The 15,344-nt window shown below is 44.8% G+C and overlaps 1 protein-coding gene across 7 annotated transcripts in view; it reads left to right on the forward strand.

Annotated features, from left to right (window-relative positions):
- Position 1: 1 nt before the first annotated feature.
- Positions 2 to 15,344, forward strand: part of FMNL2 (formin like 2) — a 386,434-nt gene continuing 371,091 nt past the window's right edge. For all 7 annotated transcript variants that reach the window (XM_053258713.1, XM_053258712.1, XM_053258711.1 and 4 more), the window contains exon 1: positions 2 to 322. In XM_053258713.1, the coding sequence (XP_053114688.1) occupies positions 152 to 322 (171 nt within the window). In that variant the 5' untranslated portion in view covers positions 2 to 151. The remainder of the gene's footprint in view (positions 323 to 15,344) is intronic.

Here is a 15,344-nt window from a genome sequence, read left to right on the forward strand (position 1 = left end):
GTGAGGAAGCAAGCGAGTCAATGCGCAGCAAGCAAGCCCCCTTCAGCTCGACCCCGCCCCTCTCCACTCCACTTCCTGTTCCGCCTGCCAGGGACGTCCAGACTAGGGGACTGGAAGGACCGGGTCCTTTCTCGGCCGGGTGGCCTAATCAATGCCTGAGAGGGCGGTACGTAGAAAAAGGAAGAGACTCGCGCCTCCAGCTCAAGCAGAAAAACTGAGACACGGCTTTCTTCGCCTTACTACTTCTCCCCCGACCTTGCCTGGTGGGTGGCTTCTCGGAAGGGTGGAAAATGGAAATGCGGCAGAGGGATCAGGCAGTGTGGTAAGCGCCTCGGCGCGAAGTCCTTGGAGGAAGGTGTTCATGCAGATAGGAAAAGACTAGAGTCACGCACCATTAAAGTATTTATTATCATTTGCTTTGTGACAGAGAAATGATATTCCGTTCTCTTTTCCAATTAAAAATATAATTTCGCCATAGAGAGTCCAAGCGACGCCACTCTACTGCTCCTTTTCTAGAGCTGGGCTGAAGGTGTCCGCCTGCGCCGTACTTTATTATTTATTTATTTATTTATTTATCTATCAGGTTTGTATACCGCCCCAAACTTCCGTCTCTGGACGACCAACAACAACATTAAAAACAAGTCAACAACATACACAAAAACTTAAAACAATTTAACACAATTGAAAATCAAACACAGACTAAAACCTAAACAATTTAAAAAACTGATAAAGCTTGGGTGAAGAGGTGAGTTTTCAAATGCTTTTTAAAAATTGTCAGAGACCGGGAGGATCGTATTTCAGTAGGGAGCGCATCCCACTATCTTGGGGCAACAGCGGAGAAAGCCTGCCCGCGTGTGGCCACCAGGCGAGCTGGCCAACTGGAGATGCACCTCTCCAGACCTCAATTATCGCGAGTTGCAGGATGGGAGTGAGCAGTTGACGTGATTTACTTTCAGCAGATCCCCACCTAAGCATTTGAGGAGATTCTCCTCTCCTTTTATTTGCAAAGTAGCCCATATCTTCCCCGAAACGTGTCCTCCTCTTCCTTGCCAAATTTAGTAGCCCATATTTCCCCCGCAATGAGTCTTCCTACCTTCTGCCAAACCTAGTGGCTCATAACCTCTTCTGCCGAACCTATGTTCCCACTGCGAAGGTGTCTTTCCTCTCCCCCACAAAAACTGAAATGAAGAGCTGCTCTTCAAGCTTTCCTTCTGTCTGCATCCCTGATAAGAAGAGTCTGTGCATCTTGCTGAATTTAAGTAGGAGTGCTTCCAAGAAAGTAAGCAAAGAATTGCAGCCTAAAGTTGCTATCCTATGCACACTTATTTGAGAATAACCCCAAATGGACCAATGAGGATTGCTTTATGTATAGATTACATGCTGTGATCCTGATCCTATGCCCCCTTGTTTGGGAGTAAGTTGCATTGTAAGCATGCATTCAGTGGGACTAACTTCCAAATAGGTATGGACAGGATTGTAATTGTACAGCACAATCCTAGCATGTTTATTCAGAAGACTTGGTGATTTCAGTGAGATTTACTTCCAAAGCCCATAACATAGGCGTCTTCCAGGCTTGCATCCAGGCTTTATTTCATCTGTGAATGATAGTGAACATATACAGAATGCTAGTCCTTCATCACTGAGAAATTAGTTTGCATCCATTCATTGGAGGAAGAGTTTGAGTGTAGAATATCCAGGTCAGCTTGAATCCTGATACTTCCCAGTTAAGCGCTCTTTTACTTGCATCCAAACTGATATATGCACATGGGAAATACTTCCACACATGGATGGGAGGAGTGATTTTCAGCAGTCCCCTTTCCCTCTGCAGCCACCAGTACCTCCTGAAAACACACCCCTGAGGGTCCCACAACTTTCCGGAACATATTCTCAAGAAGAATGGGGGCAAAGTTGAAAATCTGCCTTACATTCATGTGCGGAAGCATTCCTTGTGTGGAACTCTTAGTATGGATGTAAAGTAAAGTTGTGCCGTTGAGTGAGTGTCGACTCCTGGTGACCACAGAGCCATGTGGTTTTCTTTAGTAGAATACAGGAGGGGTTTGCCATTGCCATTTCCCACACAGTATGAGATGATGCCTTTCAGCATCTTCCTATAAGAAGACAATGGAGAGTGTAATGGCAGACCAGAATGCACCAATGAGAACAGACAAGTCTCCAACTCTCCCTTCCTCCAGTTTATTTCTTAATTTTGAGGGGAGCAGGTGCATGTTCACACCCTAGCTTAGGGCCACTCCCAAGAAATATCAATCTGAAAGGCTTACATTGGACAGTAAAGTCAAGAACAGGTGATGCAAGGTGATGATCCATTGATTTTATCTGTTTTACATGAGTACTTGGAGAACAAAGAGAAAAGAAGAGAGGCTGATATCAACACAAGAGTCCCAGAGGATGAATTTCCCCCCATCACATTCCAGTACTGATCGAGAGCTGCAATCAGAAGCAAACTGGCATTATGTGTTGAAGGAATTGCTATGTTTAGTTCCACCATTCTGATGTCCTTCAGTTCTCTGCCTGAAACTAGGCTTGTGCCCAAAACGTTTCGGAGGCCATTATGAAGGCCTCCAAAACATTTTGGCTCCAGGGGCCGTTTCGGTGCTTCGGCACCAGCGGGGGTAGTCCTTTACGGGTGGGGGAGGGTGCACTCACCCCTCCCGTCACATATCCCCCGCCGGCGCTCCGTTACTTTTAAGCCCCTCGGGGTGGCAGCATTCCTCCCTGCCACCCCGTTTTTGTCATCGGCTGGAAGTGGCCGGAAGAAGCAAGCGCGCGTGCGCCTGTTGTGGGTGTGCGCGCACCCGTCTGCCTTGTGGGTGCATGCGCACGACAGGTGCACATGCGGTTACTTCTTCCGGCCGATGACAAAAACGGGGCGGCAGGGAGGAACGCTGCCACCCCGAGGGGCTTAAAAGTAACGGAGCGCCAGCGGGGGATATGCGGCGGGAGGGGTGAGTGCACCCTCCCCTGCCCTTAAAGGACTACCCCCGCCGGTGCCGAAGAAACTTCGTGCACATCCCTACCTGAAACTAATCTTTTTCTATGAAGCTTTTGGTACAATTTCCTAGCTCAATTACTCTACTGTAACTAAGCGTAAATATGTGTGGCTACCATCATAACATAATCATATAACAACAAACTCACCAGGGCAGTAGACATGATAGCTCCTAAGTGTCCTCTCCGACCCAATTTGAAATTGATCCCTTGGTATACAGAAGAACTATGGGGGCTGAAGCAGCAAGGTAGACAACTGGAGCGCAAGTGGAGGAAGAATCGACTTGAATTGGACAGATTATAACATAGAGCTCATTTTAAAATCTATGCTCTGGTAATACAGGCAGCAAAGAAGCTATTCTTTTCAGCCTGTATTGTGTCCATAAGTTCACGTCTGGCAGAGTTATTCAGGGTAATGAGAGGGCTCATGTGTGCCTATCCTCCCTTGAATCAGAATTTGGTACCATCTATTACTCACTGTGATGTGTTTAATGAGTACTTTGTGGATAAAATCTCTTGTATTTATTTGGGCAGATTTAGACTTGATTCCCACAATAACCGCAGTGTCCGATGTGGAGGTGTCCAGCAACTCATCTTGTGTGGTTAAGCTGGATCAGTTTCAGTTTGTGACTCCTGAGGATGTGGACAAGCTGCTTGGAGCGGTGCGTCCTACCATCTGTTCTCTTGACCCTTGCCCAATATGACTTATACTATCTGGCAGGGAGGCTGTTGTAGAAGGCCTGGTAGAGATTATAAATGCTTCTCTGAGGGAGGGCAGGAGGCAATTTTTAGACCTCTATTGAAGAAGCTTGCATTGGATCCCTCAGAGTTAAGCAACTACAGGCCTGTCTCCAACCTTCTGTGACTGGGCAAGGTAATTGAGAGGGTGGTGGCCTCCCAGCTCCAGGCAGTAGATTACACTTCTAGGAAAGTTCAAGAAATTAAATCCAGGAGGCCCTCTAATATCACAGGGGTAACATTCAAACACTATAAAATATTGGAGTGTTTGACCAAGCCCCCCAAATTAGGTTAGGTTCCTTAATAACCAATCCACTGTCATGGTGAAAGTGGACAGAGCAACCTGCATGGGAGAGTGTCTATTTAGCCTTTAAACCTCCCTGAGCATCAGCTGAAAACTGCAGGGAAGTGTAAAGTTCTCCCCTGCTTCTCAGCTGACATGTAAGGAGGTTTACTGAGGCGCGCAAGAGGCAAGAGTGGAGGAGCCTCAGCCTGAACTTCTTGCACCACTTCTTTAAATCTCCTGTGCCAGTTGAGAAGTGGGGAGAGTGGCATTTAAACTGTATACCAATTTAATTAGATGGTAGAAAACTATGAATAACTGAAACTACCCCCTGTGATAATGAAATTGGTTTACAGGGAGGTGGCCTACTAATGGATGAAACCTGCATATGTAATGGACTTGTTAAATTTATGTTGTTTAAAAAGAATCTTTAAAAGAGGGGGACGTACAAGAACAGTTTGAAGGATTTCAGCTTCAAAGATTATTCCTTCTGTTGATTAATTACCATGCTGTGTATGGTAAATTTGAATCTGAGAAAGATCTGCTTCTTTGGGGCATGATGCCATTTTGAAATTATTGATTTGATTATTGAGTGTTAAAAATCTGTTGAGAAGAATAACTGTTAAAATATGATGTTTGTGCTCATAATTTCTTCTTAAAAATTAAATTTTCACCAAGCATATTATGGTGTAAAAAGGAGTACATTCAGCTAATTCCAGTCGCAGGGTTGTATATGCAAAATTTGGTATTTGTAGGTCATCAGGAAATATGACTTTATTTCACACAAACAAACAAATCCTTCAAGACAGGTTATAAATAGTGTTTTGTGCAGCTCCTTGATCTTCGTGAAATATAATGCTTTCTTGAGGGAGAATCTACAGCATGTCACAGGGAAAATAAAGATAACATTCTGAACAAGGATATGCACAGTGAGTTTCTTCAGCTCCTAGCAGATGCTGTGCTAGATATTATTTATCTTATTATTATTTCTTATATATGGATATTTATTATATATTTAAAATATTTGTATTCTGCATTTTGATAAAAAGTTCTCAAAATGTTTTATATAGGAAAAGGCATAACAATTATTTTCTGTCCCAACAAGCTATTGTTAGGAAATAAATATCTCAAACCTATAATTCCAGTCATTATCAAGTCAGAAGGCTACAGGAATTGATGGAATAGCTACAGAAATATGGCAGGTAACAGAAGAAGAATCAGTCAAGGCTCTAACCAAACTATGCCAGCAAATGTGGAGAACAACACAGTGACCAACAGATTGGAAGAGGTCAGTCTACATACCCACACTAAAGAGAGGAGACTTAACAGATTGCGCAAATCATCACACAATATCCTTAATTTCACATGCTAGCAAAATAATGCTCAGGATGATCCAACGCAGATTAGAGCCCTACATGGAAAGGGAAATGCCGGATGTTCAAGCTGGTTTCAGAAGAGACTGAGGAACAAGACACATCACTGCTGATGCACGCTGGATAATTGAGAAAGTCAAAGAATACCAAAAAGATGTCAATATGTGCTTTATTGACTACAGAGAAGCCTTCGATTGCTTCGACCATGTCAAGCTGTGGAATGTCCTTAGGAAAATGGGTGTCCCAGAACACCTCATTGTTCTCATGAGAAACCTATACGCAGGACAGGAAGCCACAGTCCAGATGGAACATGGTGAAACAGACTGGTTCCAGATTGGCAAAGGAGTAAGACAAGGCTGTATACTTTCTCCTTCTTTATTCAGTTTATATGCTGAACATATACTGAGAGAAGCTGGATTGGAAGAAGATGAGTGTGGTTTTAAAGTTGGGGGAAGAAACATCAATAACCTGTGCTACGCTGATGACACCACTCTGATAGCTGAGAACGCTAATGATCTGCAAGCTCTAGTAATGAAAGTCAAGGAGCACAGTGAAAAAATGGGACTACAACTAAATGTAAAGAAAACTAAATTAATGACAACAGGTACAGCAACCAGCCTCAGAATTGGCAATGAAGACACTGAAGTGGTGGATACCTTCTGCCTTTTAGGATCCAGCAGTCAAAAAATACGCCACAGACTAGAACTTGGTAGGGTTGCAATGAAGGCCTTGGAAAGGATATTTAGATGCCGTGATGTTTCTACACCTATAAAGATTAGGATAGTTCGGACCATGGTTTTTCCCATGACACTCTATGGATGCGAAAGCTGGACTTTGAAGAAGCAAGATAGAAAAAGCATTGACACTTTTGAACTTTGGTGCTTTGGAAGACTTTTGAGGATACCATGGACAGCTAGGAAAACAAACAAATGGATCATAGAACAGATCAGTCCAGAATGTTCACTTGAGGCACAAATGACCAGGCTCAAACTATCATACTTCTGACACATTATGCGAAGATCTAGCTCCCTTGATAAGTCGATAATGCTGGGAAAAATTGAAGGAAAGAGAAGAAGAGGACAGACAGCAGCAAGGTGGATGGACTCGATCACAACAGTTATGAATGCACCACTGAGAGACCTTAAATGCCAAGTTGAAGACAGATTATCCTGGAGAGAATCTATCTATGTGGTCGCTAAGAGTCGACACCGACTTGACGGCACTTAATTAATCAGTCAAACAGTCTTGAAACGTTTAATTAAAATGGTCCTAGAAAAGAGAATTGCTTTTTTAGAAAATGTTCACTTCCAAATATGAATTCCTTCATGACATTAAGGAATTGGTTCCTGATTTGGCTGGGCCAGTACCTGCATTTTTCTGATCCTCAATGGATCAGTCAATGGAGAAAATATATTTCAGCAAAAAGGAGCAGATGGAAACCAGTTAAATATAGCTCCAGGTTTCTCAGCTTTCTTGTGTTTGTTTTTAATTGTTTCTTGGTGTTTTATGGTTTTAATGTATTGATTTTAAGGTTTTGAATGAAACTTTTACGGAATTGTATTGTATTTCACCTTTTGTAAACTGCCTTGAGATGCATTATGAAAGGTAGTATAAAAATAAGTTAAGAATTACCTTGAATCTCAAATAGCTCTGTATCATATGACTCTAATGACTGCTCCCCCGCTCCCATTGAGGCTTTGAAGCTGAATGTGCAATAAAAGTACAGATCTGTGGCTGACCTCCGCACAGGAAAAGCGAGATTCATAAGGAAGACCACACCATGTAATGGCCTCTAAAGCTCCTAGATGCCTGAAAAGCATGTATCTGATTTTGATGGGTTGTTTGAATTCAGGCACTTGGGACTTTGTGTCTCATTATATCTGCAGCATCCTCTCTGCTCCTCTTGGGAGATCCATAGCAACTGGACTTGGCTGTCTGATTCCTTTCTTGCAGCCTTCTATGCTATAAAATCTAAGTTGTGTCACTCTCTGTGACAAGTTTCATTTAGCTGGATTGTGGGGACATTTGAGGGGTTAAGGGATCCACACACTGCTTTCTTTGCCACAAAGCCAAAGCATTGGGCAGTTTCCATCCCCATGAAGATGTATAAACTATAGTAGGTACAAGTTGCATAATTAATTAGTTACAACAACAAGCAAAACTTGGATGGCAGGTGGAAAAAGGAAGTAGAAGAAAAATAAATCGCAATATCAAGGCTGCTGTAGAGAAATGACATGAGAGAATAAAGCAGACTCATACAGTATCCAACTGGCCATCTGCCATATATTGTAATTTTTAAGGTGCTAAAAGGAAAAACTCTGTTTTTGAAGGCAGCAAGGATAATTTATGGAGGCCCTTTTGGGTTACCATACGTGGCTGGTGACACTAAACCAGTTTGGGTGGGTCAAAAGGTGTGCAAGCTTGGGATCATTTGAACAACCCCTCAACTAAAAAAAATTGGTAGAGGGGCTTAGATTTTGCTTGTGTGTGGTAGACCAGGGTGGGGTATATTCAGCTGGTAAAATGTGGGCTAGAAGCTGCTGCTGCTGCTGCTGCTGCTGCTGCTACTACTACTACTCATTCACAGCTGTTAGAACAACCGTACTCAGTAATAGCTCTGTGTCATCCTGGAGGGAGGTCCCGGACTCTGTTCTGGGTCCTGTGATGTTCAACATTTCATAAATTTCTTAGAGCAGTGGTTCCCAACCTGGGGACCTCCAGAGTTGCTGAACTATGACTCCCATCAGCCCCAGCTACAATATACTGTGGCCAGAGATCATATGAATTGTAGTTCACAACATCTGGAGGCCCCAAGGTTGGGAACCACTGACTTAGAGGATGGAGTAGAGGGGATGCTTATCAAATTAGCTGATGACACAATGCGAGGAGAAAGCTAACACTTGAAAATACAAAATCAAAATTCAGGACAGACTCAAATACTGGGCCAAAACCAAATAGATGAAGTTCAGTGGAGACAAATGTAAAGTTCTGCATCTGGGTAAGAAAAATCAGGTTCACATGTACAGAATGGGGAGGGGCATTATTATGTGTGAAAGGCACTTAGGGGTCTTATTGGACTACAAGCTGAACATGAGTCAGCAGTGTGATGTGAACTGCTGACACTGTATTGACAGAAGCAAGGTGTCCAGTTCATGAGAAGTACGGTAATCTTTCCACTCTATTCTGGGTTGGTCAGACCTCACTTGGAATATTGTGCCCAGTTTAGGGGGCCCCATTCTAAGAAGGACATTGATAAACGAATGGGTTCAGAAGAGGGCAACAAAGATGGAAACCAACTTCTATGAGGAAAAGTTGAAAAAATTGGGTACGTTTAGCTTGGAGAAGAGAAGATTAAGGGAAGATATGACAGCTGCCTTCCAATGTCTGAAGGGCTGTCACTTAGAAAAAGGAGCGAACTTGTTGTCTGTTGCTTCTGAGGGCAGGGCTAGAACCAATGGGTGCAAATTACAAGGAAGCAGATTGAGGCTAAGCATTAAAAAGAATTTCCTGACTGTAAGAGTTGCTTGACAGTGGAACAGTTTGCCTCATGCAGTGGTGAGCTATTGTTTGTTGGAGGCTGGACAGCCGTCCAGCAGCTTCCTGCACAGAGCAGGGGGTTGGCCCAGGAGACCTCCAAGGTCCCTTCCAACTCTGACATTCTATCCTTGTATGAAATGCCCTAGCAGAATCGGCACGGGGCTTATTGTTTTGCACAGAAGTGTCCTGGAGGTGGCAGTATTGTTCCATTATTTGGGATTATTATTATTATTATCCACAGCATTAGCTGGAAGATTGCAACTGTTTAACCAACACTGTTAAATGCCAATAGTGTCTAGTGTGTAACAGGATTTGCCACAGCAAATGTTTTGAGATTGAGTGGATTAATAAAATTTTGATCGATTGATTGAGATGCGGGTGGAAGAAAGTGAAAAATGACAATCCAGATGGCTCAGTCTGTATCACTGTGTGGCTTTAAATGCCCCGGAGTCACCCAGATGTGGGTAGGAGTGTGTGTGGATGCAATCGGTGGAATCACTCAGCTCTCAAAGCCCTAAAGACACAGCATTGTTGATTTAGTTCTAGCCTGTCAAGTGTGGCAGCTTAAAGCACTACAAAGTTTTTGTTTTTTTTAAGATTGTGAGCCCTTTAGGGACAGTGATCCATCTTCTTTATATATTATTTCTCTGTGTAAACTGCTCTGAGCCATTTTGGAAGAGCGGTATAGAAATCGAATGAACGAATGAATAAATGTAAGCACTCTCTTGATAATTGGACATGTCATCAAATCCAAGTGCATATCTGGATCCCCGACAAGAAGGCTTCAACCCTTCTCTTTTGCCTAAGGATTAGACAAAACATTTTGTTCATTGCTTTGGAACATAGGAAGCTGCCATATATTGAGTCAGACCATAGGTCCATCTAGCTCAGTAAGGTCTACATAGACTGGCAGCTGCTTCTCCAAGGTTGCAGGCAGGAATTTCTCTCAGCCCTATCTTGGAGATGCCAGGGAGGGAACTTGGAAGGAACCTAGATGCTCTTCCTAGAGCAGCTCCATCCTCCTAAGGCACACCTGCACAACATAAGGCCCAGGGGCCGGATTTGGCCTGCAGGGACTATTTTACTGGCCCCTAGGTATCCTGCAGCAACACAGGAGCTGAAAACTGCCTTATAGCACCATCCTGTGCATGCTTCCTCAGAAATATGCTCCATGGTGTGCCCAGTGAGGCTTACTCCCATGTAAGCATGCCTAGCATTGCAGCCTGAAAGCAACAACAATTTAGGGAGAGGGGAGAGGACTAGGCATTTGTTTGGGGCTGGCATGCACTCTAGGGGCCCCACTGATTGAGCAGGGACAGGACCTATTATCTGGCCACTATCCTTAGTTAAATCTATGGATCCATTGACAGGGGTTATAGATCCACAGGTAACTAATAATATTTTTAATTTTAAGGTAATAATGTGCTAAAAAATTGACCTCGGCCCCTGCACACCAGGTTGTGGATTGTTCCGGCGCACCAGGGCATTTGAGTTGTGCAGCTCTGTCCTAAGGGGAATATCTTACAGTACTCACACTTCTAGTCTCCCATTCGTATGCAACCAGGGGGGACCCTGCTTAGCTAAGGGAACAAATCATGCTTGTTACCACAAGACCAGCTCTCCTCTCCATTGGACAGCTTCATTAAATTTATCCTTTATAACAGATGGCCCCCCAAAATGTGCTGAGGGCATTTGATGCTGTTACTTTTCCAAAGCTCAGCAGGTCACAGCCTGGGACTCTCATGAGAACTGCACTTAGTAAGAAAGAACTGTATAATATAGAAATATAGTTAATAAGCAGCTGGACAGTTATAAACTTTCCACTCGGTCCCATCCTATGCATGATAAGGAAGTTCCCGAATTCAGTGGCATTTACTTTCAAATACATGTGCAGAGCATCACAGTCTTAAAGTGCAAGTTAAGGACTAAAAATCTTATTGGAGCAAACGTTATGAAGGAAGAATAGTTTGCCCCAGCAAGTTTTCTTTTAAACAGCAAGATTAAGTCATTAACGTAATTTTTCTAAGGAGCTTTCAGAAATACCTAGAGGAAAACAATTCAGACTCTCCTAACTCAAAGCAGTAAAACTGTCTGGATTTTTGGTGCCCCCACTTCTCTCCATGACTCCTGCCAAGTTTTGCTTTACAGTCAGAATGGTTTTAAAAGGAACCAATCTCTGGTTTGTAGGTTGTAGCGAAAGAGGAAATAAATACAGGCAGCCATAACGGAAACTCTCAGAACCCTGGCATGGTAAGAAGGAGGGGGACAAGTGAGGAGAGCTGGGAAACGTGTCAGGAATGTGACACCATGTTAGCTGGGCATCAGTTTTGCCCACATTGATCCAAGGTCCCACCTTATTCCTCAAGGCATGGTTGCAGGTGCCTAGTGATATCCGTTGCTGTACATGTTGCAATTTTGACTGAGGGGAGGAGTCCCTTGGCTCCTGAATTGACAAGCAAGAGGCTCGTTCACAGGACCCTAAACAGGGTAGGAGGAGCACCCAGCAAGGGTCGGAGAGCCGTGCATGCTGCCTATGCACAGTTGTGTGTATTCAAAAACCAAGGGGGAAGGAGGAGGAGAGAGTGATCACGTGGGAGGCAGGAGTTGAGTAGGACGGGAAGGCCCTACGGGCATGCTGTCCCCAGCATTTTACTGAAGGTGGAGGAAAAGCTGCCCTGCCCAGTTCCAGGCTTCCACACAATCATTCCCCTCTTCCGACCTCCATTTCTGAATTCACCCGACTGACTATCAGGAGCATGTGTGCATCTCCAACCTGGGCTAAGCACTCCTCTGGCCCAGTTTAGGGCTGTGTTAACCGTTCTAAGGTGCTTGAATGGATCACATTCCTTGTTTTTGATGGGATTGTAGCCACCTAATGGCGCAGTGGGGAAATGACTTGTCTAGAGAGCAAGAGGTTGCTGGTTCAAATCCCCGCTGGTATGTTTCCCAGAATATGGCAAAACACCTATATAGGGCAGCAGCGATATAGTAAGGTGCTGAAAGGCCTCATTTCACACTGTGCGGGAAGAGGCAATGGTAAACAACATGGAGTGGTCACCAGGAGTAAACACTGACTCAAGGGCACAACTTTCCTTTATGCCACATACAAATACTGGAGAGAAATATTATTTGAAAGCTGTATTTAGATAAAACTGCTGTTATTGACTGCACCTAGAGAGTTCATTCATTAATAAACACTTGAAGTAGAATATTACAAATTACTGGTTACATTTTAGTTTTCAGTGTATTTTCTGTTCACTGCTTTCTGGTTCATTCCTAGATCCCACACAGGCTTCTTGTCTTTACCTTCAAAGCTTTCTATGGCCTTGCCCCTCCCTGCCTTTCAGATCTTATTTCCCATTAGACTTCTGCCCATGACTTTTTTTGTCTATCCAGGTTAGGGATGTACAGAACCAGTTCAATGGCAAACCAGGTCGGTTTGAGTGGTTCAATTGTGAACCACTTTGAACCAGTTCGAGCTGGTTTGTTGACCCAGCCGGCCTAGCTGGTCAGCTCAACTGAACTGGTTCATGTACCTGTGTTTCGTTTCAAATTTGGACTCTGTGAACTCTACTCCAGGTCTACCCACTTCAATCATTCAATGGTTTCCAGCTCCTTCAAACAATTCTGCCCTTTCTTCCTTGCTGCCCCTCCTGCCTGGAATTTCCATCCCTGAACACTGCGGTGATGCATCCTCACTTACCTCCATCTTAAAACCCACCTTTCCGTGTGTCTTTGGTACAACACCTTAGTTCTTCATTAAGTATCTACACCTGAAACCATAATGAAACCCCTGCTTTTACCCCTCTTCCTTTTTCTCTCTTGTCTCCCTTGTGTCAATACCTAGGTTGTGAGTCCCTCGGGTCAGGGATCTGTCCTCCCATGCTTTATAAAGTGCATGTACATGGATGGTGCTAAATAAATAATGGTGGATGACATTCCATGCAGGCCTCCGTTCGGGATCCTTTGGGGCTGCTGTGCAACTTGAAAGGCAGCCCCAATGGTGTAGTGCTGTGGAACAACTTTAAATAGCTTTCATGCAGCACTCCTTCCATTGGAAACAATGGAAGGAGAACTGCCCGGCTGCCTGGAAGCAGTTTTACATCATTCCACAGCAGCCCCGTTGCACTACATTAGGGATTCTCAACGTTGGGTCCCCAGATGTTACTGGACTTCAACTCCCATAATCCCCAGATCCAGTGGCCTTTGGTTGGGGATTATGGGAATTGAAGTCCAATAACATCTGGGGACCCAACATTGAGAATCCCTGCACTACATCATCAAGGCTGCCTTTCAAGTTGTGTAGCAGCCCCGGCCGCTCCCTAATGCCAATAGAGGGCTGTGCGGAATGTTGGCTGGTGTTCTCAGAAAATGAAGGATCAGGATGAGTGAGGTTTTATTGTAGTGTGTATGGTCTGCATAAAGTCCCTGGACTAATGTGGGAGCACTCTGGAAGCAGTGACAGCCAACCATATTGGTGCAATCCTATGTTAGTTTACTTGGGGATAAAGCCCAAGGAACACAGCAGGCTGGATGTTCAAATTCATATGCATAGGATTGCCTTAGGAACATAGAAAGCTGCCTTAGACCATTAGTCCATCGAGCTCAGTATTGTTCGCACAGACGGGCAGCAGCTTCTCTAAGGTTTCAGGCAGAAGTCTTTCTCACCCTATCTTGGAGGTGCCAGGGAGAGAACTTCAAACATTCTGCATGCAAGCATGCAGATGCTCTTCCCAGAGTGGCTCCATCTCCTAAGGGGAATTTCTTACAGTGCTCACATATGTGGTCTCCTATTCAAACACAAACAATTCATGCTTTCTACCACAAGACCAGCTCTCCTCTCCATCTCATTGGATGAGATGTCTGCATATTGGTGACTGTAAATCATCCTGCATCATGCACATGTGCGTGATAGGCTTGCATACGTGTTCTTATGTGTAGATGTACAAACGAGTATGGTTTCTTATGGTGGCATTTACATGCAACAGTGTTTTGTTCTTGAATACTGGAAGGTTTTGGTGCTAATTTACTGTGTGAGTGATGATAAACATCAATATTTCTCCTAACAAGATGGTTACTTACTCTGGGCGTTCTTTGGGGCCGTTGGTTACCTATCCCCCCCTTCTGCCCCAGTCTCTGCTTCCAGGCCCAGCCACCTCTCCTCCCCACTGCCACTTCTGCCCCTCCCACTTTCTTTCCCCCCCTCCTGGGCCTTGCCTCCGTGGCTGGGCCGGGCCCACCACCTCTGGCCTCCACGGCCGGGCCACGGTGGTGGCAACCAATCCTCCTGGGTGCGCCTCAGCCAATCAGGTGTGTTTGCTGCCCAGCCAATCAGCTGGGCACTGGGACGCACATGCCAAGGCACACCCAGGAGAATTAATATAATAGATACTTTACAATTTGCATTCGCTGGTAGATTTTGAGTACCCATGTAAAAACTGGTAGGTTTTTAAAATGTGCTTATTATAGATTTAGACACAGGCTGTAGCAAGGTCTCCACACCCACTTTCTCTAGGTGACAGTACAAATCTCTCTCTCACTCTCTCTGCCTTATAAACTTTCCTCCTCAGGGGAACAGCTGCCTATCTTCAGCCAGACTCACCAACATTCCTGTGCAAAGCATCTGAAAATTCTTAACTCCACTTTTGTAGACGAGGAGGAGGGGGCCATCTGTTTGGGGAGGGATGCCAGAACCTGTTTGAGGCCTGTCAGCCCTATCACGTTCCAGTTATATATGTTGAAAGTATTGGCTGTGTTCCGCAAGGTGTGACAGTTTTCACCCTGTAAGCCTTGTCCTTGGCCCCTGAGGCATCTAGTTACCACACTGGAATATTTTCATATACACAAAAATGGAGGCCCTTAAAATGCCAGCACTTTTTGATCCTCTAAACCAGTACAACATTTCAAGCTTATTCACATGAGCAGCCCTGCCTGCCTGGGCTTGCATAGCCCTACCCAGGTAGTGCTGCTCGTGTGGCGCACCAGGATCAGGACTGATCCCAGAACTCTTCACCCATGTAGCCCGGGTTTTTTACCCGGGCTTATAATGAGGTAGAAGGGTGTTAGCGCACCCTTCTACCCCAGTCATATGAACACTTGGGTTGCCTGTAGCCTGAATATTCATAGAGCCAGGTAAAGCAGGAAAATCGCCCCCACCCCACCCCCGCAATGAACCTTGCTCCTTGCAGGGTGCATTGTGGGATTCCTGGAAGCCAGGCTTCATTTCCCCGGCCTCCAGATGGTTGTGCTGCTTGCTGCAGCATGGCTCATGTAGGTGTGAGTGGTGTGGCTGGGGGGAAAAAGCCCGGATTGTCTTAGGGGCAGGGGAAGGTAGGTGCAATCCTGTCTTTGCTCCCGCTCGCCCTCCCTAGGTCCACACACAGTAGTCATGTGAATGACCTTTTCAT

This window comes from Hemicordylus capensis, chromosome 1, assembly GCF_027244095.1.
Source record: "Hemicordylus capensis ecotype Gifberg chromosome 1, rHemCap1.1.pri, whole genome shotgun sequence".
In the NCBI taxonomy this organism is placed as follows: Eukaryota; Metazoa; Chordata; class Lepidosauria; order Squamata; family Cordylidae; genus Hemicordylus; species Hemicordylus capensis.